We start from the raw sequence: 15380 nt of genomic DNA on the forward strand, positions 1-15380 counted from the left end.
ACTGTCAGCACAGAGCCTGACATGGGTCTCGAACCCATGGACCATGAGATCATGACCTGAGCCGAAATCAAGAGTCAGACTCAACTGACCCAGCCGCCCAGGTGCCTCTCGGAGATGGAATTTTGATGAGTATTGGAGAATGATATGATTTCAGGGATGAAAGAGAATCCTCTTGCCACCCATCCCCAAGTACTGCCATGAGTTCAGCCACCCCCTTGGGCTCACTCAGGGGCCCAAAGAGCAAACAAGCTGCACTCTTTCACGAAAGATGGCAGCGTTTGACACAAGGGATTGAAGTTATTCAAGAAGTGTGCTGGTCAATCCATCAGTAAACAAAATAACTATAAATAACAGTAACTAGCATTAACTAGGTCCTAACCACTGCACACAGTGGTAGATTATATCATGCAATCTTCAACACAATTCTAGACCCTACCACTACCCATTTTACAGAGGAGTAAACTAAAACAAGACGCTGAGGACATATAGGGGGGTAGAGTCAAAATTCAAAACCAGATAGTCTGGAGGTGTCTGCGTGGCTCAGTTGGTTAAGTGTCCAACTTCAGCTCAGGTCATGATCTCATGGTTTGTGGATTCCAGCCCCACATCAGGCTCTGTACTGACAGCTCAGAGCCTGGAGCCTGCTAAGGATTCTGCGTCATCTCCTCTCTCTGCCCCTCCCCTACTCGCATTCTGTCTCTCTCTCTCTCTCTCTCTCTCTCAAAAATAAACACACATTTTAAATTAAATGTAAAAATTTAATTAATAAATTAAATCAAATTAATTAAATAAAAATTAAATTAATATTTAAATAAAAATTATTTAATATTTAAATAAAATTTAATATTTAATTTAATTTAATATTTAAATATTTAAATAAAAATTAAAAAATTATAAAATAAAACAAAATAGTTTGACTACAGAGTCTGCACTCCCACCTAGTGAGCAAAGAAAATACTGGAGCTTATAAAAACGTCCATAGGTCTCACAGCTAAGACAAAGGCATCTAACTAATAAGAACCAGAAGTATCTGTTCACCACTTGAAAAAGCAGCTAAGAAACCTGGAACCTCATCCCAAAATGCCTTGGGCAAATCATGGCAATCACTCTTTCATGCTCCTGCTTCACCAATCTCAATGCCAGAGAATAATGCCAACCCCTCCCTATCCACTTCACCTGGCACCCTGATGGCTGCTACTTACGTGTGTGTACCGATCTAGCCAGTAGCCCTTCTGGGCAGCCGGGGGTGTTAGGACAAGGTGTCGAGGCTGGTGGAGGCTGAATCTCCCACAGTAGGGCTCTGTCGCACTGGTGAGGTCCCCCTCAAAGCTGGAACCTTCTGGACCTGGATGCAGATAAAATAGGAAGACAGGCATAAATGTTGAATAAGACAGCTTCTTGACATGTGTAGAGGAATTGGGTTATGAGTGCACCATGACAGCAGCCCTTCAGCCCTCAGGTGAGCTGGGCCAGGCTTGGGCTTAAAGGCTCCTGCTGTTAAGAACCCCATTCTGCCTGCCACAGAGCATCAAACATCTATTACCATTTTCTGTATGTACCATGACATGAAAAACTGTTGAGAAGCAAAGAGACAAGGAATGCTGACTGGAATTTAGTTCACCTTAGCATTTTAAAAACATGCTCTCACATTTTTAGAATTTGCTAAGACGACTATTTCACGTAACAACTTCTTTATTGGGATACAATTTGGGGCGCCTGGGTGGTTCAGTCAGTTAAGCATCTGACTCTCTTTCAGCTCGGATCATGACCTCATGGTTTTGTGAGTTCGAGCCCCATGTTGGGCTCTGCGCTGACAGTGTGGAGCCTGCTTGGGATTCTTTCTCTCGCTCCATCTCTGGCCCTTCCCTGTTCACACTGTCTGTGTCTCTCTCAAAAATAAACAAAAAAATTTTTTGAATTAAATAAGATATGCCGTTTTAGGGATTTTGTTCCCGCATGCGTGGTTTGCCTTCCCCCTCTGTATGGAATGGGTAGTACTGAGCTCCACCTGACAGCTCACCGCGAATGCCTTCTCTTTCTCTGGCACCCACACCAAGGAGCTTCCTCCCACGTGTGTAATCACTCTCTTGGCCACTCAGGGTCCAAATCCACTTTCCATATCTTTTCTTGACTCTGGTGGCAGGAAATGAAGATTGTTCCCATTTTACAGAATAAAAAGAGAAGACCACGGTAGAGAAGAGGATCTGCATTTGTCAAGCCAAGGACAGCGCATACCTTGTTCAAATCCAAGCCAGAGTAGGATGTTGGCCGAAAGGGGTTCCAGTTGGCATTTGACTGCAAGTAACTTCTCAATAGCTACTTGAATCTGTTTAAAAAAAAAAAACTATCAAGGGGCGCCTAGGTGGCTTAGTTGGTTAAGCATCCGACTTTGGCTCAGGTCATGAACTCACGATTTGTGAGTTCAAGCCCCATGCCAGGTTCTGTGCTGACAGCTCAGAGCCTGGAGCCTGCTTCGGATTCTGTGTCTCCCCCTCTTTCTGCCCCTCCCCCACTCATGCTCTGTCTCTCTCAAAAATAAGTAAACATTAAAAAAAAATTTTTTTTAAACTGTCAAGAGTTTATACAGTGGGGATAAAGACACCCACCCCCAGTTCCCCCACCTGTCATTATTGAAAGAAGTTTCCCACCTGATGGGCTGTGGCATTTTCAGGGACTGGCTGGCTAAAGACATTGTCCCACGTAAGGAAGAAGTTCCTTCTGCCAGACAGAGTCAGCATCTAAAATGTCAAGAGTGACAAGACTGAATGACATATGCTAATCAAGCCAGAGAAACTCAGGATATATCTCCTCCCCTTGCTATCTCCTTTTATTTATAATTTCAATTTTGTCTAAACTCACTATCACCTAGAGATATCTAGGGATCAAGTGTCATCACCGAATGGAAACGTTCCCATGTCTATTCCCCTGTTCATCCGTTCCCCTTCTTTTCTGTAGGGTGCCAGACTTAAATGTTCCCACTGAATGGCCTCCTTTCAGCCCTTCTCACCCATCACTCTTTCCAGGGGGTGGCCTGGTGGGCAAGAGCAGCCACATGGCACGCCACACTCTCTCAGACGCTTATTCAGTCTCTGCTTTGCTGCTAGCGTGTTCCCTGACAGGCACGTTATACTTTTATTATGAAGTAAGATCTATCCTCTTATATCACTTGCTCTTTTCTACTTCACTCTGTGGTTATTTGTGTACATGTTTTACTATTAGACTGTAAGCTTCAAAAGCAGAGTCCATATTGACTCATCTTTGTACACCAAAAAGTGAATTGAAAGTACACTGAGATAGTTCAACAAAAATATGGGGCACATCTGAGAGACCCGAAAACCTTGACCTTTGCAAAGTCGATGTAGAAAACACCATCTTTTCCTATGGGTAAATAGGGCCTGAATCTGTAAAAGCAATGGGATCTTGTGTGTGTACACATATGTGCATGCCTACACAAGTGTGTATGTTTGGAGGACCGTATCTCTACACTGGGGAAAACATTTCCAAAAGAGGACTTACCTGGAAACTTGACCATGAGTAAAGTTATATTCATAATAAGACTTTGCATTTTCTTCTTAGATGTCTTCACAACCCCTATTGGATAGATATCCTATCTCATGGGGAGCAGAGTTATCATTACATCTCAAGTCTCCTGGCTCCCAGCTAGTGATCCTTCCACTAGACAAGACTATGCTCCTTCCAGAGTTCAGCCCCTGACTCTAACCCCACAGGACAAGGAAGAGACACAAACCTGGATTTCCGGAAGTCTCTGGGCACGGATTCGGATCTGATGCTTCTCCCGGAGGTAAGTGCTGACCACAGCAGGGTTCAGCCAGGTGTTGTGGATCTGGACACCAATTCTCATTCCCCTGCTGGGGACTCTCCCATAATGCTCTGCTTCCAGGTAGTACCTGGTGCCACCAACCAGCTCTAATTTGGGAGTCTTCCGCTGCCAGGTCCCTTCATTCCCATGATGCTCCCAGGCACCAAACCAGTCAGCAGTGCCCATGCTGATGGAGGCCACTTTCACCTGTGGCCCAATAAGCATGTCACTATCAGAACTATGAAGCTTATGAACATTTTTTTTCTCAATTAGCAAATGTCTGGACAGCTACGAATAGGGTCTTTGGAATTGTCTGCGTTTCCAACAAGTTAGCTCAGTCACACTGATGTCTGTGGTTGTATACGATCCTCCACTCCCCCCTCTGTCTCTCTATCAAACTGTATTCAGATGAGGCTGGATGGGCCATGTATAGAGCAGAGAGAGCCAACCTGAAAACCTTCCTTTAAATGATGCTATGGACAAAATAGTTCTAAGCCACTTGAGAAACCTAGAAGGACTTGACCACATCAGAATCTACTATGTTTCTCTAGCCAATCAGCAAAGCAATTTCATAGAAGCATGTTAATAATTTAAGGGGGAAATGTGGTTCTTTGTCAATGGCACTATTGAATTTTGGCTTTTTGTTAGAAGCAGTTTTTGAGAGAGAGAAAGCAAGCATGAGCAGAGGAGGGGCAGACGGAGGGAAGGAGGGAGAGAGAGGGAAGGAGGGAGAGAGAGGGAAGGAGGGAGAGAGAGAGAAGGAGAGAGAAAGAGAGAGAGAGAGGGAGGGAGGGAGAGGGAATCTTTTAAGTGGCTCCATGCCCAGTGCAGAGCCCAACACAGGGCTCGATCTCACGAACTGTGAGATCATGACCTGAGCTGAAATCAAGAGTTGGACACAGCCGACTCAGCCACCCAGGCACCCCAAGCACTTTTTCTTATTCTTCAAAGCTGATCAGGGAATTCCTAAATAAGACTGGCTACATCTCTACCCAAAAATCAGTGCAAAAGGCACAAGTTTTAGAATCAAACAGATAGGAGTTTGAGCCCTAAATATGCCTCTTATGACCCAAGTGACCCTGGATTGGCCACTTCCAAACCTCAATTTCCTTATCTGGAAAATGGAGATAAATATACTCAGCTCACAGAGATGCTGTAAAGATTAGAGACAAGGTATATAAAATGCAGCTTAATGCCTGGCTTCGAGTAAGTGCTTAATGAATGTGCCAACACATTCAACCAAATTCATTTTCAACAATTAAAATCATATCAATTAGGTCTCAATTTTTTTAAATTAACAAAAAATAAGCCCATTCCCTCCACAAAACAAAACATTAAAATCCCTAGTTGCTTAGTAGAATGTTACAACTATTAGTAGAATATGAGAGCTTTAGTATTTTTTTTTTAAGGATGAAAGACTGGGGACAAGAAAAAGGAAAGTAAGAGGAAGGTGAATACCTTGGTCCTTGGGTCCTCTGACTGACTGAGGTACAGGGAAGCTTGATCATCAGCCTGGACCCAGAAAGTGTAATTATTGGTCTCTGGAGCCACAAAGAATCCACTGAGCCGTGCTCTGGAAAGCAGAGAAACACAGAGAAGTGAGAGCAACCAATGCCTGAATCACTGACCCGACAAGTGGGTGCCCTTGTACGTTATTTTTCTTTATGGCGATGAGGAAGAAACACGGGACTCTTGTGCCACAGGAGTGGCCAGAGTACTCTGTAAACAGCTATTCCTGTGGCACCTGCTAATCATTCTCTCAACACATCTCTTCGCAGTGGCCATGACTACCTTCACAGTCATGTACCTTTGGGAAAGTTGCAGCCGCAGCACGGGACTGTCTGGAGGCTTAGCATTTACTAACAGCTAGTGGATTGTAGGGGCTCAATCAATAGAAATATTATTCTTATTATTAGAAATAAAGAGATCACCAATAAGAATTTGCTCTGACTTGTTCCAGAACCTTGGTTTCTTGTCTCCTACTCCAACATATCATACTTCATGAGGTATATTAGATCACTCCTCTGGCTAAAGTCAGTTATTAGCTGCATCACATGTGTGCATATGCATAGCTGTAAGTGGCAATCACAAATTATCAAATGTGTTTCCTGTTGAATAATCTTACTTGACTTGTGGACAACACTTTGCAGTTCTTTATGAAGGGGGTAAAGTGATAGGCTTAAAATAACCCCAAATAATGTTAATAAAAGCTTCTATTTTATCTCCCTCATGGTGGACATCAAGGTCATAGAAGCAGGTGTTTATGTGAGGTTTCACAGACTGGTGGCTCTCTTTAAAATATATTCCTATGGGTGAAGAAGGATATGTGCATAATGAAGCATGGGAGACTTGTGGAGAAATCACAAGACTTGAAATCAGAAAAAATCAGAGCTTAGTTCTGCTACTTGATAATTGTATATAATATTAGATAATTTTCTAACATTAGGAAAGCACTTTACTTATCAAGGACTATAGTTCCTCATCTGCAAACTAGACCTATAAATACATCTTCAGTTGTGGCATCGCATGAACTAACTTGTCTTCAAAGGCCTAGAGCATAGTAATAAGTCAATATATATCAGTTGAACTGAATAAGATCAGGAGACACACTGGATACACTGAGGAATGTCAGGACATGTTGTCTTGCCTTGCTCTGTTGGCTGAATGTGCGCATGACAAGGCTAGTCATTCCTCAAGATAATGACCTTGCTCTCAACCTTCTATTCTTGGTGTTGTTAATGTTTGTTTATTTTTGAGAGAGACAGAGAGAGACAGAGAGAGAGACAAAGATAGAGACAGAGCATAAGCAGGAAAGGGGCAGAGAGAGAAAGGGAGACAGAATCTGAAGCAGGCTCCAGGCTCTGAGCTGTCAGCATGGAGCCCGATGCAGGACTCAAACTTACAAGCCGTGAGATCATGACCTGAGCCAAAGTCGGACGCTTAACCGACTGAGCCACCCAGGTGCCCCTCGACCTTCTAAACCTCTTTGAACACAATGTTGTGTTTAATGTAGGTTATCAGTAAATAATTTTTAATTGTTTGAAGGTCTACTAATTAAATGTTATCTCACAAAAAGAGGGCAGATTTGCTCTGAGTTTACCAGAAACCTCAATACCTACAGAGAGTATTTTTCTAATTAAATATTATGGCCCACAGAGAAAAGTCCACTAAATGTGTCAACAATTCCAAATTAACAGACATAACCTACAACTTCGAAGAAGGTTGCAGGCAATTTTATGAAACATAAATGTTTAATGTTTAAGATAAACTCGTGACCTTAGTAGTAGAGACAGATATGGCTAAGTAATGATCAAACGATCTCAATAAATACCAAGAATATTTTCTGAAAATCATTTTGAAAATAACTGCTTTAAAGGTCCATAAATATAATAATTTATCAATTAATTAATATGCCAATTTTTTAATTTAAAATTTTTGAATTGTAAAGAAATGAAGGACAAAGAGAATGGAAAGAGTTACTCTGATTTGTGGCTCCTCCAAATGGCAGTTAAAGAGACACTCCATGCAGGAGGTACATACAGTCAAATGTTCTTTTGTATTTTGAGGTGGTCTCTCTCCTTAACACTCCCCCACACACTGAATATAGCTGAAAGGTTTTCCTTTGAACATTATTGATGATTCTCAGAAACCATGATAAAGATGTATCATTGCATGCCACAAGGGACCACAACAATTGCCACTTTAAAACTATGCATTGGTGGTTAAATACCCAGTTAGTAAGGCTTCTGGGACAAGAGACTATTCTGTTCACAGATTTTCTTCCCTACTTGGCTTCTTCAAGGTCTGAGATTCCCTGAACAGGGAACAAAGTCTTTCATTCCACAACTGAGTTGAAATTTAAAATGGCCAAATCCTTGGAGGAAGGCACAGAATGGCTGGAATTCACATTCAGGGGTCATGACCAACCTCTTTGAGAGGAGATTTGGAAAGAGAAGAAATCCATCACACTGTCAAGGATCCATCCCTCTATGTACACTGAGAGTACACTAAGGAAACAGTGTGTCTAAGCAATTCTCAACTTTTTATATTTTTAAGACCACTTTAGGAAACTACACATTTCAGCCAGGTCCTCAAAGTGATTAAAAATATTCACAGCAACACTAACAGGAATACCATAATCACATTGCCGTCACTGCTACAGAAAACAATGCCCATAATAGCTTCCCCTGCTATTCACCAGCCACTGGGTTGACCTTTGGCACTGAGTAGTTGGTCCAGCAGACATGCTTGCTTTCTAGCCTTTGCTCCCTCATATGACCAGAAAGCATATGCTTGCTTCTTTCTTTGGCATCAGCCAGATGTTGGTTTCATGTCTTAGCCACGTACCTACAGCAAGTTTTACGGTGCTCTCATCCAAGTACCCTGGCTTACCCAGATTAATGTTCCAATTACTAGTCATATCCAAAGCAGACTATAAACTGACTTGCAGAAAATATAAATTTTACCTATTGATCAAAATTCAGCATGTACCTAAAAAGGCTTGTGCTATACCAGCATGACCAACACTAGTTGAGAATATTGATCAAACTGTTGTTGAGTTGGTGGGTGTTAGAGTTTTTCCCCTGGAAACCTCATTGCTTACCTATCTCCTGGTCTCACCTAGGTTAGTAAAGACACTTTTGATATAAACTCCCACTTTTCCTACAGCATACCTGAAGGGTTGCCCTTCTTTTGACCAAAATCCAAATGGAGAACTGGCATTAGGGACAATCTGCCACCAGTACCCAGAAGTGGCTGCAGTCAGATCCAAGCCCTCAGCAGCATCTCCAACTTCAAAAAGCAGCCCTCGATTGCCTGTAAGACAAGTATACCTCAGAAACATCAGAGGACCTTCATCCTCCATTTGGGGAAATACTTTACCTCAGATAACACAGTGAAGATGATCCAGCTACTATCTACAGAGGTGAGTCAACTGAGACCCAGAAGTTGCAGTCATGTGAGAGGTTCTATAGATAACACAAATGTTCCAGAAAGCAGAAAATATTGCTTGGTGTAGGATTTAGCCTCTTGGAAAGATACACTTGATAAAAAGCAATGATAAAAAAAATATTGGGAAATATTTTCAAGGGACCAGAGACAAGTAGGGAGTCTTTTCTAACGAGAGTGTCAGGGAAAGAGAAACCAGTCCTGTGGAGAATTGACAGAGCGAACAAATGCTGTGATGGAGTACAGAAGGACAACATGAACTTGGGCTCTGATTTATCTTGTTCAGGAGAGAGTTTCAGTATTTTAAGGTCTAGTTCAACCTGGGAACACTATTCCCTACAACCCTTTGTTCCCAGAAAATTGGCAATCTTTAAATTTTTTCACGTAACGGCCCCAATTTGTGGACTCACACATGGAACAAATTACGTGCCGTACAGCTATGATGTGATATTTTTAATGATATTTTACTTACTAATTTGTGTTTTATATTAAGCAAACTCTGACACCAGAGGTACACGTACAATCAATATTGCATACTAACTTGGACTGCGGGTGCCACTATGGAATCATACATGCGTGGATTCAGATTCCAGCTTTGCCACTTACTAGACCTGTGGCTTTGAGCAAGCAAACTGCTTAATGCCTTCATTCTCTGAGCATCAAAATGGGGTCAATAATAGAGATAACGCACTAAAGACTAAGGGAGATTGAGTTATACGTTAATTGTATCTCAATAAACCTGGGGGGAGGGGGAATGAGTGAATTTGACAATTCTGGCAAAAAAAAAAAAAAGACTTAGGGAGTCTAAACTATATACACAAAGAGCCTGAAATATGGTAAGTTTTCAATAAAGGATAGCTGTGGTAATTATTATTATTTTAAACTACTACTGTTGTTCCCTGTTAAATCCAACAAAAAAAGGAAATAGAAAAGGAACAAGCAGAAAAATAAGAGCGTATTTAATCTACTACTTGGATTTGTGGATAACTGTTGTGATGTCTGCCCTGTGCATGGAAAGATGTTCTGGGCAACCCTGGCCTCCACTCAGGAGACCAGCTGCACCACCACCACCATCTTGGCTGTAACAGCCAGTTGTTGCCAAATGTGCCCTGGGGACCATTGAGAACCACTGCTTTACGCAGTAATTTGCCCTACTTTCATAGAAGAAACTTCAAAAGGTCTTCATAAAGGACGTTAACTCCCAAGAACAGCTGCATTCAGCTAATTATCCTACCACTACTCAAGCAGCTAAAGCACTGAAGGAGGGGAGAGCTCTCTATTTCCTGACAGGAAACACACATTCTCTCCAGCACTTGCTTCAGTAGTTTTGTTCCCTTGGATGGGAGCTCTCCTTGAGTAAAAACTGCAGATCTGGGACCTGAAGAATGCTCAAGCCAAAGCTTTTGCATGCATTTTCACACTCGAATGGCCTTTCTTTAGAAAGGTTTCTCCCCCTGCTGGGTTACTTTCCCTGTACGTGCTGAACTTCTGGAGTTGAGCTCACTGTCTGTGGTTTCACCATGAAGTCGGCCCCTTATGGGGCAGGTAAGGAATAGAGACGTGCAGCCTGTGGTTCCAGGCTACATAACACACCAACCACCCTTAGTCCCTAACTGCGCCTGAGCTTGCAGTTCTAACGCTCACCAGAAAAGTGTTCCAATGGTGCGCTTTTAAGCTGCAGCCCTGAGGCAGAAGCTTTACACAGAAAGGAACAAGTAGAACCTGCCACGTTGCCTCCCCCATTTCTGCCCACTTCAGGCATAAACTTGAGGCAAAGGCATGGTACATCACTACTTTTCAAAGAAGCAGACAGTCACCCACAGGGAAGAAGAAACAGCATTTAAATGCACCCCACTCTGCCCCACTCCCTGGCCTTGTCTAGTGCTGCTGTTATGGGCACAGGAGAGGACACTCTAATGCTCTGGTCTTCTTAGCCAATGGGCTCACAGCTGACCACAGTATGGAGCGAGGCAGCTTTGGGGTTTCCACCAGTAGCTACAGCAATGTCTTGATTGCAGTTATATTTTTTCTTTTTTAATTTTTTTAACATTTATTTACTTTTGAGAGACAGAGCATGAGTGGAGGATGGGCAGAGAGAGAGGGAGACACAAAATCCAAAGCAGGCTCCAGGCTCTGAGCTGTCAACACAGAGCCTGACATGGGGCTCGAACTCATGGACCGAACCATGAGATTATGACCTGAGCTGAAGTTGGATGTTTAACCAACTGAACCACCCAGGTGCCCCTTTTGCAGTTATACTTTATGCATCAGGTCTCCCCTGAACCCCACTGGCCATTTGGTTGGGGCCAGAAGTGCAGGGTCACTAAACATCGGAACAAAGCCAAGAAGCTCTCTGAAAGGAAAGTCCTCACAGTGGTATCACAGGCCCAGAGCTCACTGAGCTAACCAGTCAAACGGCTGAGAAAGCAAACACTTATTTCCACTTCCCAGCCCCTCCTGGTGGTAACTAGAGGCCATTGTACAACGTCCTTACCTGCCTGAGGAGCAGTGAGTCTTGCACCTTTTCCTGGAGCCCTAGTGGTGCACTCAATCTTCCTGGGAGACACATGTCTAATATCACACGGAATGCCTGGGGAGAATTTTTTTAATTAGATAAACGGAGAGAGAGAGAGAGAGGTATATAGGTGTGAGGCAGGACAACATGACCATCCTGAAGTAGACAGGCTCCTATTCTAAGGTAATGAACTGGATGTGAGTAATATAGCAAAAGTTGTCCCCACCAACTGAAGGAGGCCAGGAAAGGGAGAGTGTAAGGCAATGGGGCATAGGGCAGCTTCCAGTAATTAGAAAGAAAACAAGGCAATGCAGTGCCATTCACTGAAAATGCACAAGCCTCGGCTGAGTGTGGGAGAGTAAAGGTGACGTGAGATTGTGAGGATGTTTTCCTGCATCCTTGGTGTCACCAGCCAGAAGAGCCTCCCACCTGGCAGAATAAAAGGTTCTAGATGGGTAGCACAAAAGGATTTCCCAAGATGGAATTCCAGAAGAATCTGCATAGCAAATGCCTGCCCAATCCAGTTTATCAAGAGGACTAAGGAGAAGGGTGGGGAGAGGGGTGGCCTTTTCAGTAGAAGTGGACCTTTCTGAAGACACAGCTCTACCTTTCCCTTCTCTTCATTCCCAGGATGAGGACACCCAAGGGAATTACCCATGAATTTTTTTAATTTTTATTTTTTATTTAAATCCAACTTAGTTAACATATAGTGTAATAATGATTTCAGGAACAGAATTTAGTGATTCATCACTTACTTATAATACCCAGTGCTCATCCCAACAAGCGTCTTCCTTAATGCCCATCGCCCATTTAGCCCATCCCCCCCACCCTCCACCCCTCCAGCAACGCTCAGTTTGTTCTGTATTTAAGAGTCTCTTATGGTTTGTCTCCTTCTCTGTTTTTATCATATTTTTCTTTCCTTCCCCAATGTTCATCTGTTTTGTTTCTTAAATTCCACTTATGAGTGAAATCATATGATATTTGTCCTTCTCTGACTTGTTTCACTTAGCATAATACCCTCCAGTTCCATCCACGTTGTTGCAAATGGCAGATTTCATTATTTTTCATTGCCAAGTAATATTCCATGGTGTGTGTGTATTTATATACAACATCTTCTTTATCCACTCATCAGTCGATGGACATTTGACTTTCTTCCATAACTTGGCTATTATTGATAGTGCTGCTATAAACATTGGGGTGCATTGCCCCTACGAATCAGCATTTTTGTATCCTTTGGATAAATACCTAGTAATGCAATTGCTGGGTCGTAGGGTAGTTTTATTTTTAATTTTTTGAGGAACCTCTATACTTTTTTCCAGGGAGGCTGCACCAGTTTGGGAATTGCTGTAAATTAGGAGTATGTCCATAAACTGTCCCTACAGGACTACAATCCCACCTAGTCTCAAACAAACAGATAAAATACCTTAGGGCAGGATGGCGTAATGAGTCAGAAGAGGCAAAAATTTCTTCTCCCCACTCACTGCATGCCATAAGAGACACTTAATCTCCTACAGCATTTAAACTATGAACTATTTTCAGCCATTCTAACTTAGTTACCTGCAATGGTAACCCGGGCAGGATTGTCAAAGAAGTCTCCCGTAATTATAATGTCTGTTTTTCCCCCAAGGCTCCCAGATTCTGGAAACACAGATAGTATTTCTGCAAAAGAAAAAAAAAAGTAAGCTTCTGAACATAGAATATAGAATGTGACCCAGATAATATAATAATAGAAGGCTATCACTAATGTATTCCTTACTTTCACTTTCTAAGACCAGCAATAGTTGGAATTTTTTCTAGTAATAGTCACTTAAAATGCATATAATAAGGACTTACCTATAACAATATGTATAATACATATAATACAGGATCAATATTTCAAAGGAAGGGGAGATGCAGTCACTCATGCTAATAGCAGAAATCCTTACATACCATGATGCTTTCTTAGGAAACCTGTCACCAGATCTCAAGTATTCAATTTACAAGTCACAGAACAGTAGGTTTTATGTTATGGAGGAATCAGCTTTGGATGCACCAGGCCAAGCCTTGGTTCACCTGTTTGAGTTTGCAGTTTGCTCTAAGCAAGAGAATGAATTGCACCATCTTCAGGAGCCTTGCCCTCCTTCCATCCCACATGCTCTTCTCCCTGTGTACACTCACCACCTCAAACATGTTTTTCCATGCTGCCTCCTGACTGCTTCAAAATCCCACTGTCATATGCCACATATCCCCCAGAATGTAAGATTTTCTGGTCCTTTCCTCTCCTATGATCCAAACTTGACCATTCTAAGTTCTATTCCCTCAAGGGGAAACAGGAGTTGTCTTCTCCAACAAACTGAAGACACAAAGAAGCTAATTATGAATGGTTATGGGTTTTATCGGGGCATTTCTTATATAAGCTCCTGCCTATGAAATAGTATAATTATGACATGCTGGGCTAGCACAATTAGAGAGAGTACATGAAAGTGCAGAGGGGAGGATTAGGAATAGAGCTAGGGTCTATGGAATAGAAAGAAATTTCTAGAAATGATTCCTGAGCTGAATCTTAAAGTGTGAATTAAAACTGGCCAAGTGAAGGAAAGAAATAAGGCAAAGGATGTTTAAATAAAGCAAACGATAGCCTCTGTGGAGAGAGGCTTCATTTAAGGTCCATTTCCGTGTTGCTAGAATGGGAAAGACAGAACAGGAGAAGCAGATGAGGAAGAGACCAGAGGCTGGTACCATTTCCTATTGAGAGTGGGAAGCCTTTAGGGGGTGGCAAGGGAGAGGCATCAGATGTGTGGTGTAGAGAATGGTGGTGGTGATGTAGAACATGGATCTTTAGGGGACAGAGAACAGATCGGGGCACCTTGGAACCATTGTGGCATGCCAGGCAAAAGATGATGGGATTCTAAATTGAGGTAGTGATTGTAGAGATAGAATGGATACATCATATTTAAGAAATTGATAAGGGGTCTAATTGCAATAAGTAATCTAAAACCTTATCAAGAAATGGATGGGAGGTAAAACCAGCAGAAACTGGTGACTGAGTGGATTAGAGAAGAGAGAGGGGAGGAAAATCGTAGATGAATCCCAAGACTCTTGCTCATTTACTTCTTTCAACAGCTTTTGGAGTTAGAAGGACAAACACCACTTTGTCCACTTTATAGATATTTAATTACAGCTCAGAAAGCTAAATGACTTAACCAAAATCATCAAGTAAACAAATGAATGCCAGCCCTTGGGGAGCTCAGCCCAGTGTCCTTTATAATAGTCCATATTCCCTCTCCCATAGCCTCCTCAGCTATAAGAAAGTTCTAGGGGGCGCCTGGGTAGCTCAGGCGGTTAAGTGTCCAACTTCAGCTCAGGTCATGATCTTGTGGTTCGTGGGTTAGAGCCCTGTGTCAGGCTCTGTGCTGACAGCTCAGAGACTGGAGCCTACTTCAGATCCTGTGTCTCCCTCTCTCTCTGCCCCTCCCCCATTTGCACTCTGTCTCTCTCTCAAAAATAAACATTAAAAAAATAGTTCTGGCCTGGAGTTCTCATCCCAAGAAGACATCAGTACTGGAAATATGAAATAGCTATGTGATTAGAGATTCCTGTCAGCCTATCTGGCTGGTTCAACAGTGTTAGGCAAATTCACCAGGAATCTTGGGGTCAGGTGGCCAGGAGAGTGGACGTCCCATCATAAATTGTTTACGTGCATAAGATTTTGAATTGGATCTGCATTTTTATGGCACTGGGACCTTTGGTTAATTTGTCCTTCTGGGTCTGTTTCTTCATCTGTAAAATGAGCCTAGTACTGTCTCATAGTGGAATTAATATTGAGAGTGCATGTACTCAAACTACTCAATAAGGGCCAGCCAGTAAGTTGCTTCTTCAAACTTACTCCCAAAGAGACTAGCTATACTGGTTAAAGAAAATAAAGGAGGGGCGCCTGGGTGACTCAGTGAGTTGAGCATCCAACTGTTGATTTCGGCTCAGGTCATGATCCCAGGGTCATGGGATTGAGCCTTCCATCGGACTCCACCCTGAGCATGGAGCTTGCTTGGGATTCTCTCTCTCTTCCTCTGTTCCCACCTCTCTAAAATAAAAACATTTTTTTTTAATTTTTAAAAGATG

General features: G+C 42.5%; 1 protein-coding gene across 8 annotated transcripts in view; it reads right to left on the reverse strand.

The window, feature by feature from the left end:
* PKHD1 (PKHD1 ciliary IPT domain containing fibrocystin/polyductin) overlaps positions 1–15380 on the reverse strand; it is a 494091-nt gene that overhangs the window by 448647 nt on the left and 30064 nt on the right. For all 8 annotated transcript variants that reach the window (XM_086707056.1, XM_086707061.1, XM_086707057.1 and 5 more), the window contains 8 exons: positions 12840–12941; positions 11262–11357; positions 8494–8635; positions 5279–5393; positions 3749–4027; positions 2649–2738; positions 2236–2326; positions 1203–1345 (listed from right to left, as the gene is read on the reverse strand). In XM_086707056.1, coding sequence (XP_086563182.1) covers positions 1203–1345; positions 2236–2326; positions 2649–2738; positions 3749–4027; positions 5279–5393; positions 8494–8635; positions 11262–11357; positions 12840–12941 — 1058 coding nt within the window. The remainder of the gene's footprint in view (positions 1–1202; positions 1346–2235; positions 2327–2648; positions 2739–3748; positions 4028–5278; positions 5394–8493; positions 8636–11261; positions 11358–12839; positions 12942–15380) is intronic.

This window comes from Puma concolor, chromosome B2 (assembly GCF_028749965.1).
Source record: "Puma concolor isolate L17-30 chromosome B2, mPumCon1.1.hap2, whole genome shotgun sequence".
Classification (NCBI taxonomy): Eukaryota; Metazoa; Chordata; class Mammalia; order Carnivora; family Felidae; genus Puma; species Puma concolor.